This window comes from Corythoichthys intestinalis, chromosome 17, assembly GCF_030265065.1.
Source record: "Corythoichthys intestinalis isolate RoL2023-P3 chromosome 17, ASM3026506v1, whole genome shotgun sequence".
NCBI classification, from domain to species: domain Eukaryota; kingdom Metazoa; phylum Chordata; class Actinopteri; order Syngnathiformes; family Syngnathidae; genus Corythoichthys; species Corythoichthys intestinalis.
This window is the reverse complement of record NC_080411.1, coordinates 29247962-29268858: the sequence shown is the minus strand read 5'-3', so window position 1 is coordinate 29268858 and position 20897 is coordinate 29247962. Positions and strand designations below refer to the sequence as shown.

The window sequence follows — 20897 nt, the reverse complement described above, 5'->3', positions numbered from 1 at the left end:
CAGCAGATGGTGATAGCTTGCGTTTTCTTCCTGATCGTGCCTGATCGTGGCAGTGACAAAACAGTGCCATGCACTTTATACTTACAAACAATTGTTTGCACTGTTGCTCTTGGGACCTGCAGCTGCTTTGAAATGGCTCCAAGTGACTTTCCTGACTTGTTCAAGTCAATGATTGTTCAAGTCAATAATCACTCACAAGAATATTTTTGACCCAGCAGATTTGATCACTTTTTCTGTTAACCCATAATAAAGTCATAAAAGAACCAAACTTCATGAATGTTTTTTGTGACAAAGAAGCATCTATTCCAATCACTCTATCGGAGAAAAATCAGAGTTGTCGAAATAACTGGAAACTCAAGAGAGCCATGACATTATGTCCTTCACACAAGTGTATGTAAACTTTTGACCACAACTGTATAATCTAACTTATACATCCTCTGCAAAAGATGATTAATATTAAATTACTGGGTGCTGCATTTTTGTAGAATGGCGATTTCATCAAAAGAGGGTTGCACTGTAATATGTCATTATGTCGGCTGTTGTGTCTTCCAGACCTGAAATTTCAAATAAGATTTTTTTTTTTTTTTTTCCAGGACGAGGAAGTACTGCTGTCAAAAGTCTTTACTGACACACCCTCTTCATTCTTTACGCTAACCATTATGAAACTCCCTTTCCTGGATGTTTATTACATGTGTTTTGACAGCTCGTAACATTACCAGGCAGAGACGTTTATCTGCGACTGAGGTGTTCGCCCAGAGCCGTCATTCTTTTTAACCCTCCTTTTTTACCATCCTTGCCTTGCTCGCTTCACAGGAATGTGGCCCCGTATCTGCACAGCAGTCTAAACAGTGGCAATATTGTCGCCATGGACTGTTGCCCGAATCTCTGCCTGCCTCCCGAAGAAGTCGAGAGACGTAGGATCAACAGGGCCATCGAGAGGCAACTGGAACATGATAGGAAAGAGAATGAACGTGCCTACAAGCTTCTCTTTTTAGGTGAGTCGTTCCCTTAAATATTTATCCCCCCCCCCCAAAAAAGTCATAACGTGTCTGTTAAACATGCATATAAGGACTATACTTTTATTTTCATATCATATTTCTTATTTTGCAATAAATATATATTTTTTTGTACTTTAGCTGGAAAAGGTAGACACACTTTAAAGTGTATAGCTTTATCTTGTGCATACTAGTGGAGAGAATCATTTAATAAATTGAAAAAACAATTTCATTTGGTGATGGGAAATAGTGGAGAAAAACAAACAATACTGCTTATAGTGTAACTGTCGTTACAGAAGTACTTCTCAAATAGTGGGGCGCGCCCCCCTGGGGGGGCGCAGAGCGATGCCGGGGGGGCGCATGTGACCTCGGGGAACATGTTTTTTTTTTTTGTTTTGTTTTTTGCCGTACTGGAATAAAGTGTACTTGCACATCCACTCAGTAGGTGGTAGTGGCGCGCTCATTTTCAGAGTGCGCGCAGTATTTTTGAACTAAGGAAGAGCACTCAGCACACACAGACAACAGACATGAAGAGCAGTGTGCCACCGCCGTTTTCGAAAGCCGTTTTCCGACCGGACTCACTCACGCAGCGACCTACTGTCTTGTCCGGTTCTCACGTCGCCGCCCGAGAAGTGCCATTTTCGGCTTGGGATCGTCACGACGACCGCCCTCACCTACGGTTCTTCCTCGGCCGCCGTGAATGCGCTTTTTTCGTGCCGTTTGCCTTTTAGCTTTGACTTTTAATACAGTGGGTGATGATGAAAGACCACTGTTTACTGTGTCGAAAAATAATTATAGCAGACAGCCAGAAGCCAAATCAATTAAGACGCCACTTAATGACATTAGACCCCAATCTCATTGTTAAGCCGCTTGATTTTTTCAGTGAAAACGTGCCGAATATTGCCAACAATCGTCCTGCTTTGTCAGTGTTATATCAGTAAACCAGTGAGCATTGTTAGCATGCTAATTGCAAAATAACTCCACACCATTGCAAAGGAGGTAAATACTGTGTGCAGCAAAAATAAAAACTCTCCTGTCCAAGGACATTTTTTTTTCTCTTTTATTCAGATTTGTTTTTTCGGTCAAATTTTTTGGCACATTGTCCTCATGAGTGAATGTTTCTAATCAATTTTAATTTGTTATTATTTACTGATTTTATTACATTTTATTTTTCTGTATCAAATGGTCAAAAATGTACCTTGAGTGTATTTTTTAGTTTGGATGTGAATTATTTTTTTTAAATTCAGGATAATTGATGCACGTCAAGTCTTCTCTGTTACAAACAAAACAATGTTAATAAAGTTATACTTTATTATAAGTTGATCTATGTTACTTTTTTTCTTTATTAGAAAAAAAGGACACAATGTTAGGCAGATGCGTATTTATAAAAGTTATTTTATAGACAAATGATACTATTTACAGTGGCGGCAGAGAGTTTGGGGGGGGGGCGCGAAACAATTTTCTTCTTCCTTGGGGGGCGTGACAGAAAATAATTGAGAAGCACTGCGTTACAGTCATCACAGCAATGGTGTTTTTTTTTGTTTTTTTTGTTTAAACATTATTTTCTTCCTTATCAGACGTTAGGTCTAAATATAAGTATGCACTTTTGACTTTCTCAGGTTCAACTAATATGTCAGTTACAAGCTCTTCATACTAAATCAAGGGCGTAGGTTTGGTCTCCACATTGGTAGGGATTATATGTCAAAACCTGCATGTACACTTTTTTGCCGAAGACGGGACATTTATGATGATCAATGCAAAATAAATCTGTATTGACTTATATTAATTGAACAGCCTACACTGTTCAATTCAAACCTTTGCTTTCAAAAACTACTAAAACATTTTTAAAACTTCCAGAAAAAATGTGCGGATTTTATGAGCAAATTTAAATTGCATTATTTGAACATAAATTATATTAACATACACAATAAATACAAGCTTGTTAATCATCTCTTAACTATCCATGGATGCAAAATATAAAAAATTGTCTTAAGACCACTCAATATTGTCTAATTTAGGAAATTAAATATAATTGAAAAAACGTCTTTGTCAGAGATAAACAAAAATAAATAAAAATGAAGCCGTCCTTCAGGTAACACACAACTATTTTTGTCCACAAGCACAGCCAAACTCAACAAAAAAACGAAACTCCTGTGGGCTGCTTTAAGACCACAGAAATAAAATAAAAATTAAAATTAGTGAGATGGGGGTAAACCATGGTTCATTACATTTTTTACAGTTTAATTAACATTAACAGTAGAAAACACATACAGGAGGACACTTCTCTCTAAGCAGCGTCCTACACCAGTTTTGCAGGTTAGCAAGTTCACAAAGTTTAATGTTATGCTAATTCTGATGCAAGTCGGACTTTCAGTAGCGTGATTAGTGTTGTGTTCCCCACTTCCACAACATTGATGTCTTTTTATATTTCATACAGTGGCTGCTACTTGCTGAAAAAAACTTCTAATATCCCTTATATCTCTAATATCTAATGCGTGTGTGTGTGTGGTGGGGGCGTCAAGTCATTAGCCAATCAAATGTGTGTTTTGGAGGGAAAAAATGGAAGGCACATTCAGCAACTGAAAAAAGGTACATGTAAGTCTGAACATCATAAAAATAATTCACTTAATAATGGTCGGGTCAATTACAACAATTAAAACATGGGAAGACAATGTAAATTACCTATATAACTGAAGTCATTATATAATGTTAATAAGGTCGCTTAAAAGTTGGTGGAGAGAATCTGAGCATCCTGAAAAGTTTAGGTAGTGTTTTGTCCCTAACGTCCCTATGCAAACCTACGCCATTGCTAAATCTGCAAAAACGTTTTCATCATGGACTCATATTTTGTCCACAATTGTATTCATTTATTCTGTTGCTGCTTCGGGCTTTAACATGTCAGCAAATAGATTTGTTGACTAGTATGTTTTCTTTAAAAAAAAATTTTTTTCATGATTTTTAAAGAAAAGTGAAAAGAAAGTGGAACAAATCTGCAACACAATGCAAGTACCGTCATTGCTGGATGAAAAACATCTTCCCCTATCGTTTACAGGATACACTCCCTCCACAAAAATCTTGTTCTAAATATTTGTTGTTGTTATCCAGGGAACCTCCTAAACGCGGTCTCACCAGGTTTGATCTTTGCTTCACACAAAGAGAAAAAAAACTTTCTTTCACTTTCTTGTCTAATGTTTTAAAATGTGATGAATAATGAAAACTGTCATTCAGAAAATCAATTGTTAGGCCTGTCGCGATAACAAATTTTAGTGTGCGATAATTTATTTCATAAATTGCGATATGCGATATTATTGCCCCCCCCCCCCCAAATAAAATAAATAAATAAATAAAAAATACAACACTGTGAGAATACAGTATATATTAATAGATCAGGTACACCCATTTAAACGCAATAAATGTTTACTCTTAAATTCAAAAATACTTTTTAAGAAATCACAACTAAAAACAATAGACCATGCCTCTTTTAAGTAAAAGACAACAATATTAATACTGCACAGAAACACAGAATAAATAAAATGTCTTTTTCAAGAAAAAAATAAAATTGCACTAGGGCAAATGAAAACTTTCCCCCTCAGAGCTTCTGCTATGGCGTTTATGGCCATAGGCGTTCCATGTGTAATAATTTGATTGGATGTTTTCCGAGGCACCATGAAGCGCACGCAACAGTGTTGTTGTTTTGGCATCTGATGACACGGGAGTGAGAGAGGCAGTTTCTCTACACAGTCTGCCAAGAGCCACAGGTTGAAGTGTTTTTTTAAGCGCCATGTGTTAATAAAAAAGTTGTCAGCACGTCGTGTGTTTGATATCATTGCCAGAAAAACACACAAAATTGGACAACATACAGCTTCCTTTTTAATGTTGTCCTTATAATGACGACCTGCTACATCATGAATCACTTTGTGACTTTTCACCTCCATGATGGAGCGTTCTTCATCCATGTTCGCTGGTTAAACCGTGAATAAGCAACTGGGCTGTTGACCCCAAGCCCAGCTCCGCCCATTTTTACAGATTCGTCTCCGGCAAAAATAAAAAATAGCGGAAAAATTACCGCCTTCATTTTTATTTACCGTGTGACAGGCTTATGTATGATATAAAAAAATAAGTATTGGGTCACTTGTGGTCAATTTTTAATGGCTTTGTTCCCACCCTCCAGGGACAGCAGAGAGTGGCAAGAGCACTTTTCTCAAGCAGATCCGCATCCTCCATGGTAACGGATATAGCGAGAGCCAGCGGATGTCCTTCATTCGGTTAGTGTGCCAGAATGTGGTCACCGCTATGCAAACACTCATTGAAGCCATGAGAATCCTCCGCGTGGACTACGCTGACAATCAAAACCTGGTGAGGGAACTCCGCCCTACGTGCTGCACTAATTGTTAATGTACCTTGCTCGCCAACATTCCGTTCTAGTGAGTTGTCTTCATAGCAGTTGTCTTTTTGGCAGCCCTTTTCGTCTTTTGGATGAAAATACTTAATAGTCTTACTCATCTTTTAGGCATTTCAAAATGTGTTTGTCTAATTTTTGTCGATGAAAACTCGACGATTACTCAAACTGCTTTCGTCTGTAAAATTATAAAGTTTTCATCCAAAAAATAAAAATAAATAAATAAGCGTTTCCAACAATTTCGAATGAACATTGATAGACATATACAATATTGTAGCATCTTCAAAGACAACGGCAACTTTACGATGATAATAAACACTAGGAGGAAAACAGTACATTTTTTTTCAATAATTATACCCTCCTGGACGCCATGAACTGTATATGGCGGAAAACACAGTCAATACTGAAAAAGCAGTTTCTGCTCTTACACTCCTCTGTAAAAGAAACTGCTGTATTTTAAGTCAAAACAACTGTTGTGTTTGATAGAACAATATGTCTATATGCTGCCATAGCAGATTCATGGCACATTAAGCCATCCAACTATTTTTAATTTGTCCGTTTTACCCTGAAAACCCCCGTTTACAGACGTCGCGCAACCACTTTTGTTTCAACCCAGCCATAAGACAAAAGTAATTAATTATATTTATTATTCAAAATGTCTGTCGTTTTTAGCTTAGAATCATTGATGTCTCATATTTCATTTAAAAAAAATTGACTTAAAAAAATTATTCACTCTCATATTTTAAACTTTTAAACAAATGATCTCACAATGAAAAAAAAATGGCGTCTGTAAAAAAGTCACAGATATCTACCTCATAACTATCGCTTAATTGTCTTTTTTTTGTTACTGTCACATTTTCTCCGATATGTTAGATGATAAATAATTGATCCAAAAATAGAAAAATGAAAAAAAAAAAAAAACATTTAAAAGGGTAAACATATGAAAAAGACAATCTCGACCACTCCTTGATGTCTGCGATTTCGGCATCGCGATCCTTGTTATATAAACCCTGTTTCCTCCATAAAATCCCCCCAAAATCCAGCTGTGGTAATTCACAACTGTGTCTTGACACTCAGTGATACATGCTACATGGAGTTCTTGGATTGAAACAAGGTAATTACCTGATAATATCTCGTTAAAATCATGCCGTCTGTAATTCTGCTCTCACCTCCAGATAGGGTTTTGCTTTTTAAAAAACTTATTTTAAGCTTTCCAATGATGTATCACACATGAATATTGAACAATTTAAAAAGTTGACTAAATTGGGGGTCTCAGAGCGGAACTTCAAGTCACCTGTGTGTTTTCCGCCCTATGTAAAATATTGTTCAAGAGTTTAAGAGGACAATTGCCACGCTAAAGTTTATGCTTTTGCTAGCGTGAACGTGAATGGTATGATAACATTGAGTTACATTTAGTGTGTAATGATCACTCATGACATACCTTTAAAGCAGGGCTGTCAAAACTTTTGCGTTAACGGGCAGTAATTAATTTTTTAAATTAATCACGTTAAAATATTTAACGCAATTAATGCACATGCCCCACTCAAATTGATTAAAATGACAGCACAGTGTCATGTGAACTTGTTACTTGTGTTTTTTGGTGTTTTGTCGCCTTCTGCTGGCGCTTGGGTGCGACTGATTTTATGGGTTTCAGCAAAATGAGCATTGTGTAATTATTGACATCAACAATGGCGAGCTACTAGTTTATTTTTTGATTGAAAATTTTACAAATTTTATCAAAACGAAAACTTAGCAGGGGTTTTAATATAGAATTTCTATAACTTGTACTAACATTTATCTTTTAAGAACTACAAGTCTTTCTATCCATGGATCGCTTTAACAGAATGTTAATGTTAATGCCATCTTGTTGATTTATTGTTATAATAAACAAATACAGTACTTATGTACAGTATGTTGAATGTATATATCTGTCTTGTGTCTTATCTTACCAGTGAGTGTGTGAGTGTTGTGGGGGGGGGGGGACAGGTCACATGAGTTACACAACTAAACACTGCTATAATGTAGGCTGACAACACCAACAATAAGAAAATGTCACACATTTTAACCATACGTCACAAACTATGGCGCATTTTGGTCTCGTTCTTCGCTCGTCATCAGGCGAAGACTGGCATTCATCTCGTTATGTTTTGGTGTGCCAAGACACATTTTTAGATCGTCACGTCATCGTCATGAAAAAATTGTTCACCGACGAAATATTTTCGTTATTGTTGATGAAAATAACAATGCATTGCTCAAACGCTAAATGATTGTATCCCTTTCTGACGGGTGTTCTAGGCCTTGGCGGAGCGTCTGAGTGAAGTGCAGGTCGAGAAGGTGGAAAGGTTGGAGTCGTGGCAGGTGAACGCCATAAAAAATTTGTGGAATGATCACGGCCTTCAGGACTGCTATTACCGAAGACGTGAATTCCACCTGACCGATTCAGCCAAATAGTAAGGTTTTCATATACTTTTTGAGATAAAAAGTAAAAACAACAAAATAATGACCAAAACGTGTCACAGTTACTTCAGTGAAATGGACCGAATCACCGCCCCGGGTTACATCCCTAATTTGCAGGACATCTTGAGGGTTCGTGTCCCCACCACGGGCATCATTGAGTACCCTTTTCAAATAAAGGGCATTACGTTCAGGTAGAGTAAAACACTTTCATTTTTAGGTACCACACATTTAAAAAGATTTTTTCTGAGCCTCGAAAATAAAACGTTGACATTAAGTCTGTTTACGTTCCTGGGTTGCTATATTTCAACATTTTAGCATACAAATTTTTAGCATTTATCATCTTGGAAACTTCTTGTCCTGAGATTGCTAAACCCCTTTTAGTTTAAAAGTACATTATGGAATGTAGCGTTTCATATAGATTCTTTCCAAAATGCACCAGACCACAAAACAAGCAATGTTCAATACTCCCATCTTGGAGCTTTTTCTATACTCAGGTTGCTTCCTTGCTTTGTTTTGTATAAGCATATGAAAAAGAAAGTAAAACTTATAAAGAACAGAAAATAATAACAATTTTTTAAAAATGGTAGCTGACTGACTAGCACGACGCCTTACAGTTATGAGTTCAAGCTTTTAATCCTAAAACTCCATCATATTATTTTTATTTTCCCTCATTTCCTTAAATCTAAATACAAAACCTGAATTTTAACTATTCAAGAACATAGGACGTACATTAAAATTGAAGATAATGTAAACATTGACTTGTTGTTTTCAAAATAATAAAAGTAAAATACGTTAACAAAAAATAAGTACAAATGACTTACAATACGCACAGTGAAGTGGAATATATTTTGAAGATGAAGCAAATATTACTTTTTTTTTTTTTTAAGTTATAAAGAAATAAATAAGTAGCCTCACAATAATGAACAAAAATACATCCAAAGTGCACATTAGCATGGAACATGTTCTGAACCTCCCAAATAAAATAAATCTCATCAACCCTTTCATTTCTCTTAAATATCTGATCAATTTTCCTTTGCATTGCCCTTTTAATTCAACAAGCTTGTTTTTCCCCCCTCTATTTGTTGTTCCAAAAAAACGTGTGCATTTGAACCAAACAGAGCTAACTATCCATGCTGATCACATGTCAGTATGTCAGTGAATTGAACATATTATTTATTTATTTTTTGCTGTCTGCATGTGCACTGCGACCCGACTTGTCAGTTACAAAGAGACACCTACAAACAAACAAGATTTCTGGCTGTCAAAGAGGTCTAACTTCTTCTAACGAGGTCTAACGAGGCTCCACTCGTTACCTGTATTAATGGCACCTGTTTTAACTCATTATTGGTATAAAAGACACCTGTCTGAAGCCTCAGTCAGTCACACTCCAAACTCCACTATGGCCAAGACCAAGGAGCAGTCGAAGGACACCAGAGAAAAAATTGTAGACTTGCACCAGGCTGGGAAGATTGAATCTGCAATAGGTAAAACGCTTGGTGTAAGGAAATAAACTGTGGGAGCAATTATTAAAAAATGGAAGACATACAAGAACACTGATAATCTCCCTCGATCTGGGGCTCCATGCAAGATCTCACCCCGTGGCATCAAAATGATAACAAGAACGGTGAGCAAAAATCCCAGAACCACACGGGGGGACCTCGTGAATGACCTACAGAGAGCTGGGACCACAGTAACACAATGCGCCGCCAGGGACTCAAATCATGCACTGCCAGACGTGTCCCCCTGCTGAAGAAAGTACACGTCCAGGCTCGTCTACGGTTCGCTAGAGAGCATTTGGATGATCCAGAAGAGGACTGGGTGGATGTGTTATGGTCAGATGAAACCAAAATAGAACTTTTTGTTAGAAACACAGGTTCTCGTGTTTGGAGGAGAAAGAATACCGAATTGCATCTGAAGAACACCATACCCACTGTGAAGCATGCATGTGGAAACGTCATGCTTAGGGGCTGTTTTTCTGCAAAGGGACCAGGACGACTGATCTGTGTAAAGGAAAGAATAAATGGGGCCATGTATCGAGAGATTTTGAGTGAAAATCTCCTTCCATCAGCAAGGGGATTGAAGATGAGACGTGGCTGGGTCTTTCAGTATGACAATGATCACAAACACACAGCCAGGGCAACAAAGTGGTGGCTTCGTAAGAAGCATTTCAAGGTCCTGGAGTGGCTTAGCCAGTCTCCAGATCTCAACCCCATAGAAAGTCTGTGGAGGGAGTTGAAAGTCTGTGTTGCCCAACGACAGCCCCAAGACAGCACTGCTCTAGAGGAGATCTGCATGGAGGAATGGGCCAAAATACCAGCAACTGTGTGTGAAAAGCTTGTAAAGAGTTACATAAATAGTTTTGCCTCTGTTATTGCCAACAAAGGGTACATAACAAAGTATTGAGATGAACTTTTGGTATTGACCAAATACTTATTTTCCATCATGATTTGCAAATAAATTCTTTAAAAATCAATTTGATTTTCAGTTTTTTTTTCCTTCCCCCACATTCTGTCTCTCATAGTTGAGGTTTACCCATGTTGACAATTACAGACCTGTCTAATATTTTCAAGTGCGAGAACTTGCACAATTAGTGGCGAACTAAATACTTATTTGCCCCACTATACCTGTGTACCATGAAGATCAAACCCAGGAAAGCGTGTCAGGCTGGTACATGAGAGTGAGTCAGTGACATGCACAAGAGTCTAGGGAGAGATGAAAAGACTTTTGGTTTCATGTATGACATTCAGGGACTAAACATTTGCTCTCAGAACTCAGAAAAAAAAAACAAAAAAACAACAGTCTAAAACCTCTAGTTTTCTTGTTTTTCTCCCTCCAAATTTCTGACTTTGGCGAAAATATCTGTTATTCAGACCTAAACATTTATCATGATTTTACAACAAATAATGTGACAAATAAATAAATTAAATTTAAGAAAACAAGTATTTTTTTAAAATATGTATTTTTTTTTTATGTTTAACAATTTTTAGTATCCCTTTGACAATAAAATAATTTTCGCAACATAAACGATTTCTAGGTTTCTGATCTATAATAGATTTAAAAACCATGTGTGAGATGCTTATTGTCAGTGAAAGAAATGTCCAGGAAACTGAAGTGAAGTTGTGATGCTTATTTGGTGTGTAGGATGGTGGATGTTGGTGGTCAGCGTTCGGAAAGGAGGAAGTGGATCCACTGCATGGATAACGTCATTTCTATCATCTTCCTGGCCGCCCTCAATGAGTATGACAGCGTCATGCTTGAGGACCCCACACATGTAAACTTTAAAACTCCTTTTTTTTGCCATTTTGGTATTATTGGAATCTTGTTTCAAGCTTCTAGATGTGTTTTTTTTTAGATCTATGATTTGTCTTTTTATTTGACTTTTTTGTTTATCTAATATGTTTTGGTTGTTGTTGTTGCTGTCTTAGCATTGTTATATTGTATTTGCTTTCTGACTGTGATGTACTTAAATTTTCTTGTTTTTTGTTTTCTTTTCCTAACTACATGTGTTGTCATTTTGTTTGTGTCTTTCTTCTATCTTTTCCTTCAGAATCGGATGGAAGAGAGCTTGGCATTGTTCAAGACCCTCGTAGAGTACCCGTGGTTCAGCGAGACTTCCTTCATCCTTTTCCTCAACAAGACAGACCTTCTGGAGGAGAAAATCCAGCATTCAGATGTGGCCACATATTTCCCGCAGTACACAGGTATGTACTCTTACTCTCTTGCCCTATTTCTCTGACATGATGACTTTTCCTGGCCTGCCACATGGCAGTGTTTGGTTGCCCTTGTTTTGAATGCTGATCATAACACTGTCACAATCATAACACTGCACCTGGATGGATATGAATGGATAATTATGATGTCATTAAGTGTCATTGAGTAAATTATGCAACTTTGATGCAACATTGACACGGTTTCAAATGTCTTTGATCTTCATTAGCATTCATTTATGTTCAAGACAGACAGCATTGCTCAAATTTTTCAATAGCATCTGTTTTTTGTTGTGGCTTCCAACCCAGTTCTATTCGTTTTTCATGCCGAATGAGCGCCGCTTCGTACCGCTTTGGAGGCCGTAATAAAAGTTTGCGTCTTCGAGGTCATTCCGCAACACAATCGTTGCGTCTTGGTGTCGCAGATAACATAAGTTCATGAAGTACTGAAACATGTGTCCATGAAATAATTTATTAAACAGTGAAATAATTACATGTGTTTTTACATTGAAAGAGCTGGTACCGTATTTTTCGGACTATAAGTCACAGTTTTTTTTCATAGTTTGGCTGGGGGTGCGACTTATACTCAGGAGCGACTTGTGTGTGAAATTGTTAACACATTATTACAGTACTTCTCAAATCATGGGGTGCCAGGGGTGGCGCATGTGACCTCGGGGGAACATGTTTTTGTTTTTTTTTGTGCCGTATTTGAATGAGGTGTACTTCCGCATCCACTCAACGGGTGGCAGTGGCGCTCTCATTTTCGGAGTGCGCGCAGTATTTTTTAATTAAGCAAGAGCACAGTGCACACCGAAAAGACATAAGAAGAGCTGTGCGCCGTTTTCGAAAGCCGTTTTCCGGCCTTTTTTTCGGCACAACACCGGACTCACGCAGCGACCCACTGTCTTCTCCGGTTCTCACGTGTCCGCCCGAGGGGTGCCATTTTCGGCTTGGGATCGTCACGACGACCGCCCTCACCTACGGTTCTCCTCGGCCGCCGAGAATGCGCTTTTTTCAGGCCGTTCGCCTTTTGGCTTGGACTTTTAATACAGTGGGAGATGACGAAAGACCACCGTTTACTGTGTCTAAAAATGATTATAGCGGACAGCCGGAAACCAAATCAAATAAGACGCCACTTAAAGACATTAGACCCCAATCTCATTGATAAGCCGCTTGATTATTTTTCATCGAAAACGTGCCGAATATTGCCAACAATCGTCCCGCTTTGTCAGTGTTATATCAGTAATCCAGTGAGCATGCGCAGTGCAAAATAACCCCACACCATTGCAAAGGAGGTGCTGTGAGCGGCGAAAATAAAAACTGTCCTTCTTTCCAAAGACACTTTTTTTTTTCTTCTATTCAGTTTTGTTTTTTCGGTCAAATTTTTTGGCATATTGTCCTGTCATATTGTCAAATTGAATTTGTTTTTATTTACTGATTTTATTATATTTTATTTTTCAGTATCAAATGGTCAAAAATGTACCTTGAGTGTAATTTTACAGTTTGGATGTGACTTTCTTTTAAATTCAGGCAAATTGTTGCGCCTTAAGTCTTTTCTGTTACAAACAAAACAATGTTATTAAAGTTGTACTTTATTATAAGTTGATCTGTTACTTTTTTTTTTTTGATTGCAAAAAAGGACACAATGTTAGGCTGAGGCGTACTTGTAATTTTATAGACAAATGATACTATTTACAGTGGCGGCAGAGAGTTTGGGGGGGGCGTGAAACATTTACGTCTTCCTTGGGGGGGCGTAACAGAAAATAATCGAGAAGCACTGCATTATTATATCATTTCACATGCTATTTTGGTGTTTTGGAGTGACACTGATGGTTAGGTAAACTTGTTAGCATGTTCTTTATGCTATAGTAATCTGAATAACTCTTAATAGCTATGTTACGTTAACATATTGGCCAAGAGGTTCGCATTTCGTTGTTCATGCATCATGTAACATTTTCATGCTGTGCACTTATTCAGCCTGTTGTTCTCTATTGTATTTTTTTTTTTTTAAATTGCCTTTCAAGATGACATATCTGTTCTAAGTGTTGGATTTTTATCAGGTATATTTCCCCCAAAAATGCGACTTATACTCCAGTGCGACTTTAATTTTTTTTCCTCTTCGTTGGGCATTTTATGGCTGGTGCGACTTATGCTCAAGTGCGACTTAGAGTCCGAAAAATACGGTATTTTAATTAATTAATGACACATTTTAGTGTCTATTGAAAGATGTATTTATGTATTTCATTCTGTCCCATTTGGTCTTCGATAACTTATGTCTTTGCACACAGTTTTCTTTCAAGCTTGGCAAAAACAAATGACATGATACATACACTGCTGGGCAAAAGTATTGGCACCCCTGCAATTCTGTCAGATAATGCTCAATTTCTCCCAGAAAATGATTGCAATTACAAAGGCTTCGGTAGTATTATCTTCATTGATTTTGCTTGCAATGAAAAATCACAACAGAGAAAATGGGCTGGACAAAAGTATTGGCACCGTCAGCCTAATACTTGGTAGCAAAACCTTTAGACAGAAAAACTGCTAACAATCGCTTCCGGGATTCATCAATGCGATTCTTACAATGCTCTGGTGGACTTTTAGACCACTCTTCTTTGGCCAACTGCTCCAGGTCTCAGATTTGAAGGGCGCCTTCTCCAAACTGCCATTTTCAGATCTCTCCACAGGTGTTCTATGGGATTCAGGTCTGAACTCATTGCTGGCCATTTCAGAAGTCTCCATTGCTTTCTCTCAAACCATTTTCTAGTGCTTTCGGAAGTGTGTTTTGGGTCATTGTCCTGCTGGAAGACCCATAACCTCTGAGGGAGACCCAGCTTTCTCACACTGGGCCCTACGTTATGCTGCAAAATTTGTTGGTAGTCTTCAGACTTCATAATACATGCACACGGTCAAGCAGTCCAGTCCCAGAGGCAGCAAAGCAACCCCAAAAATCATCAGGGAATCTCCGCTATGTTTGACTTTAGGGACCGTGTTTTTTTCTTTGAAAGCCTTGTTTTTTCTCTGCAAACCCTATGTTGATGCCTTTTCCCAAAAAGCTTTACTTTTGTCTCATCTGACCAGAGAACATTCCTCCAAAATGTTTTTGGCTTTCTCATGTAAGTTTTGGCAAACTCCAGCCTGGCTTTTTTATGTCTCTGGGTCAGAAGTAGGGTCTTCCTGGGTATCCTACCATAGAGTCTCTTTTCATTCAGACGCCGACGGATAGTACAGATTGACACGGTTGTACCTTCGGACAGCTTGAACTTGTTTGGATGTTGTTAAGGTGCTTTATCCACCATCCCCACAATCTTTTGTGTCAATTTTTCTTTTCCGTCCACATCTAGGGAGGTTAGCCTCAGTGCCATGGGATTTACACTTATTGATGAAACTGCGCACGGTAGACACAGGAACATTCGGGTCTTTGGAGATGGACTTGTAGCCTTGAGATTGCCCATGCTTCCTCACAATTTTGCTTCTCAAGTCCTCAGACAGTCATTTGGTCGGCTTTCTTTTCTCCATGCTCAATGTGGTACATACAAGGACACAGGACAGAGGTTGAGTCTACTTAAATCAATTTTAACTGGCAGCAAGTGTGATGTAGTTATTGCCACCACCTGTTATGTGCCACAGGTAAGTAACAGGTGCTGTTAATTACCCAAATGAGAGAAGCATTACATGATTTTTCAAAGGGTGCCAACACTTGTCCAGCCCATTTTTTGAGTTTTGTGTAAAATAACAATGATTTTTTTTTTTCCATTCACTTTTGTGTTTTTTCATTGCAAGCAAAATAAATGAAGATATTCCTACCAAAGCATTTGTAATTGCAATCATTTTCTGGGAGAAATTGAGCATTATCTGACAGAATTTCAGGGGTGCCAATACTTTTGGCTAACACTGTACATATCTAGTCAAAGTCAAGTTGACTCTTTGTTAACTCGAGACTCTCATCTCCGCTACCAGGGCCTCCGCACAATGCCAAACACGCTCAAAAATTCTTCCTTGAGCTCTACAAGATTCCACACAGGGGCCACAGAAAGCCCATGTTCTTTCACTACACCTGTGCCACAGACACCAAAAATGCCAAAGTGGTCTTCTCAAGCGTCAAGGATACCCTCTTCCGAGAAATCATCGACTTTACCATGTCGTGAAGGAACCTTGTCATGGCGTTGAAGCTACAAGCAGCCCATTGAAAAAAATATATGCTATAGTGTGTTATTATTGTCTAGGTTCAAGTTTTTTCTAATGTTGATGCAAGACTGTCAAAACCGGTTAGGCCGAAATTGCTGCTTGAACTAAAGTGCATCGCTCTTGTTTTTGCAAAGCAACAAAGGCACAATTTTCAAGAAATAGAATTGAAAGACAGAGGATGTGACAAGTAAATGGGCCTACAGCACATTCAAATAACATAGTGGTAGATACTTGATTTGTTGCTACTTCTGGCTAAGTTTGGTGTGTTTGTTTTACATTGTACATTGTCAATGTATATATTGATCATTGCCAAGTGTTCCTCCTGTTGGAATGAAAAAATATAAATGATGTCAATAGCGACTAATTGAGGCAATTTTCATTAGATTACCCTTAACAACAAGTAAGCAAAAATAAGACGAAAACAAAATAATAATAAAAATAAAGAAAATACAGCAAATAATGGACTTAATTTGTATGGAGTCTGATTATATTTTCCTTTATTTCATCTTACATCATTGTTTTTGTCATTTTTCTGTTAAAGTGTTTCATATTTTGTCTCTGCCTCTTGTTCTTTCTTAGTCTAGTTTCATTTTTTCCCTGGTCATTATCCTTGTTTCATATTGTCTGTTGCTTTTTTAAAAAAAAAATTAATCTAATTTTGTTTTCATCTTTTGTGTTCGTTTTGATTTATGTTGCTATCTTTGTATTGATTCTGTCTGTTTTATTATTATTTTTACCCTATATTTGTTTTCATCTTGTCATTTCATTTTTTTCATTTTTATTTTATTTGTATTTTGTGTTGTGTAATGTCTTGCTTTCATCTTTGACAGTCTTTAATGCTAATTTCAAGTTATTATCGGCCAATTGCGTAGAGTTGATTTAGTTGAAAATTACCATCTTAAAGCATTGAATGCCAAATAGAGCGCACTTGGTTGATATTAGGTCTTAATCGGCTAAGATGGGGCCACTTAGAATCATAGGTTGACACTAATGAGATACTGTCAAACTGGAGCATGCTTTGGCATGTGACGTGTCCATGTGTGGTTGTCATCCTTTTCAGCAAACAACTGTCCTCACTTTATGCATAGTTGTCAAACTGCAGAAACAAGTTAGGTGAAAGAACATAAAGGAAGTCAAATTAACAAATATGCAATGATTAGATGTTAATCATTTCTGACAGCACTGTTCTTTTTAACAATATGAGACCGAAGAGGCAAAATGGGTTCCAAGGTTTAAAAGATTGTTACTCATTTTATGCTCATGATTTCATTACAAAGGAGGTGTAACAAAACTCATTTAAATTAAACTCGATTTTAAAATTAGTACAGTGGGGCAAATAAGTATTTAGTCAACCACTAATTGTGCAAGTTCTCCCACTTGAAAATATTAGATAGGTCTGTAATTGTCAACATGGGTAAACCTCAACCATGCGAGCCAGAATGTGAAAAAACCCCCCAGAAAATCACATTGTTTGATTTTTAAAGAATTTATTTGCAAATCATGGTGAAAAAATAAGTATTTGGTCAATATCAAAAGTTCATCTCAAGACTTTGTTATGTACCCTTTGTTGGCAATAACGGAGGCCAAACGTTTTCTGTATGTAACGGGTACACAGAAAGTGTATCCGTTGTAGCACGTGGAAACCTCCCCTAGAATTCATCGCGGCGCGCGGGTTCGCGTCCCAGCCTAGCCAGAGGTGGGAGCGGAACGCGGGGCGGCACAGAACGTGTATCCGTTGTAGCACGTGGAAACCTCCCCGCCGATTCCTTCATGTAAGGGCGCCAAGTCAGAGGTGGGAGCGGAACGCGGGGCGGCACAGAACAGACTCGGGTTACAAATGGGCGCTCGTCCGGGATCGGCAGCGAAGGTTTCGGGGGAAGAGTGTAACGGGTACACAGAACGTGTAGCCGTTGTAGCACATGGAAACCTCCCCGCCGATTCCTTCATGTAAGGGCGCCAACGGCTGTGCCGTTGGCTCGAGCTTTATTGGCGCAGTGGTTACCGAACTTGCCTTTTGTAACCCGAGTCTGTTCTGTGCCGCCCCACGTTCCGCTCCCACCTCTGACTAGGCTGGGACGTGAACCCGCGCGCCGCGATGAATTCTAGTCGGCAGGCAAGTTCGGTAACCACTGCGCCAATAAAGCTCGAGCCAACGGCGCAGCCGTTAGCGTCCTTACATGAAGGAATCGGCGGGGAGGTTTCCACGTGCTACAACGGATACACTTTCTGTGTACCCGTTACACTCTCCCCCCGAAACCTTCGCTGCCGATCCCGGACGAGCCCCCATTTGTAACCCGAGTCTGTTCTGTGCCGCCCCGCGTTCCGCTCCCACCTCTGACTAGGCTGGGACGCGAACCCGCGCGCCGCGACGAATTCCAGTCGGCAGGCAAGTTCGGTAACCACTGCGCCAATAAAGCTTGAGCCAACGGCGCAGCCGTTAGCGTCCTTACATGAAGGAATCGGCGGGGAGGTTTCCACGTGCTACAACGGATACACTTTCTGTGTACCCGTTACATGTAACTCTTCACAAGCTTTGCACACACTGTTTGCTGGTATTTTGACCCATTCCTCCATGCAGATCTCCTCTAGAGCAGTGATGTTTTGGGGCTGTTGTTAGGCAACACGGACTTTCAACTCCCTCCACAGATTTTCTATGGGGTTGAGATCTGGAGACTGGCTAGGCCAGTCCAGGACCTTGAAATGCTTCTTACGAAGCCACTCCTTTGTTGCCCTGGCTGTGTGTTTGGGATCATTGTCATGCTGAAAGACCCAGCCACGTCTCATCTTCAATGCCTTTGCTGATGGAAGGAGATTTTCACTCAAAATCTCTCTATACAGTACATGGCCCCATTCATTCTTTCCTTTACACAGATCAGTCGTCCTGGTCCCTTTGCAGAAAAACAGCCCCAAAGCATGATGTTTCCAGCCCCATGCTTCACAGTGGGTATGGTGTTCTTCGGATGCAATTCAGTATTCTTTCTCCTCCAAACACGAGAACCTGTGTTTCTACCCAAAAGTTCTATTTTGGTTTCATCTGACCATAACACATTCTCCCAGTCCTCTTGTGGATCATCCAAATGCTCTCTAGCGAACCGCAGACGGGCCTGGATGCGTACTTTCTTCAGCAGGGGGACACGTCTGGCATTGCAGGATTTGAATCCCTTGCGGCACATTATGTTACTGATAGTAGCCTTTATTACTGAGTCCAAGCTCTCTGTAGGTCATTCACTAGGTCCCCCCGTGTGGTCTGGGATTTTTGCTCACAGTTCTTGTTATCATTTTGACACCACACGGTGAGATCTTGAATGAAGCCACAGATCGAGGGAGATTACCAGTGGTCTTGTATGTCTTCCATTTTCTAATAATTGCTCCCACAGTTAATTTCTTTACACCAAGTGTTTTACCTATTGCAGATTCAGTCTTCCCAGCCTGGTGCAGGTCTACAATTTTGTCTCTGGTGTCTTTTGACAGCTCTTTGGTCTTAGCCATAGTGGAGTTTGGAGTGTGACTGACCGGAATTGTGGACAGGCATCTTTTATACTGATAATGAGTTAAAACAGGTGCCATTAATACAGTTAATGAGTGGAGCCTCGTTAGACCTCTTTTAGACCTTGTTAGAAGAAGTTAGACTTCTTTGACAGCCAGAAATCTTGCTTGTTTGTAGGTGACCAAATATTTATTTTCCACTGTAATTTGGAAATAAATTATTTAAAAATCAAACAATGTGATTTTCTGTTTTTTTCCCCACATTCTGTCTCTCATGGTTGAGGTTTACCCACGTTGACAATTACAGGCCTCTCTAATCTTTTCAAGTAGGAGAACTTGGACAATTGGTGGTTGACTAAATACTTATTTGACCCACTGTATTATCTATTCATTTATTATTTTGTTTTTTTTTGTTTTACAAGGCCACACGTTGGAAAAAAAAATTAAGCCTTTCTTTGTCTGATATGAACATGCAAATTGAACTCTGAGTCAATCCAACACACAATGCGGAATGCTAATATGTTTCAATATACAAGGTCGAATTTGATTGCTTTATTTGCTTTGGCGTGCAAGCGCAAATTTAATATACGAGTGCTTTATAGTGAATAACCTACCTTTAGCTCACTTCACAATAAGCAGTTTGTTAAATAAATATTCAGACTTTGAGTTGCTAATTCCTGTTTTATATTGAACAGGAATTGTTACAAACTTTAATGGTTCATCTTTGCTTGACTGTTCTTACTGCCACAAGCAGCACATGCTGCTTATTGCCTTGTTGACCAAAACAAACACTGAACAAAGATGGCAGCGACACTTGACCCCTGAGTGTTACATGTGTTGTGGCCCCTTCTTGGGCCCTATTTCAGAAACATCCTAGAACCGGCACTGGACTACACTATACATCATGTATTGTAATTGTGGCTGGCAGTGTTGTTAATAACGGCGTTAGAGTATAACGGCGTTATTTTTTTTCAGTAGTGAGTAATCTAATTAATTACTTACTATTATTACTGAGGATGTAAAGGAGTGCGTTATTATGCATTACTACCTTGGTTGAATGACGCAAGAAAAGATAGACACGGAGAGAGAAGAGCGGGAGTGGGAAGGAAAGAAGGGAGTTGTGACGGCGTTGCAAACGCGATGCTAGGCTAGTTGGCTCCAATATTTCCTGACTGTAGCCGACAGCCTACAATCTACGGCCACTTGATGCTACGCTAGATATCACATGCATATAGAACTACTGTAGATGGGAAATGACAGACTTGGCGGCTGTTCGTAAAGCAGTTGACTTCTCAGGAAGGCTCTGTTGTAGAGAACCTTCCTAGCGATCCTAAGTAACTTTTTATATAAAATACTCCTAAATCAGTAAAATCTTGACTTGAATCTATTATTAAACGACGAAAGACTTTCCTATGTAGAAAATAGACAGAAGGAAACTAATGCAATAACGGGAGCAATTTTAACAACTTTAACGGTTGATTCTAGAGCTGAAACGAATACTCGAGCAACTCGAGTAACTCGAGTTTAAAAACTGATCCGAGTAATTTTATTCACCTCGAGGAATCGTTTAATTTTGCCAACTCTAAGCATCACGTTTTGCCCGGACTACTTTTAATGCGGGACAACGCGCTGATGTCACGTGCGTTGAGGAAGAAGCAATAAAGAAAA

The 20897-nt window shown here is 39.0% G+C and overlaps 1 protein-coding gene across 1 annotated transcript; it reads left to right on the top strand.

Annotated features, from left to right (window-relative positions):
• Positions 1-482: 482 nt before the first annotated feature.
• On the top strand, positions 483-17165 carry LOC130906024 (guanine nucleotide-binding protein subunit alpha-11-like). The gene is made up of 7 exons (XM_057819894.1): positions 483-995; positions 5167-5351; positions 7690-7844; positions 7914-8042; positions 10993-11122; positions 11399-11552; positions 15516-17165. The coding sequence occupies exons 1-7, from the start codon at positions 866-868 to the stop codon at positions 15701-15703; spliced, it is 1071 nt and encodes a 356-aa protein (XP_057675877.1). The 5' UTR covers positions 483-865; the 3' UTR covers positions 15704-17165.
• The last annotated feature ends 3732 nt before the right edge of the window (positions 17166-20897 follow it).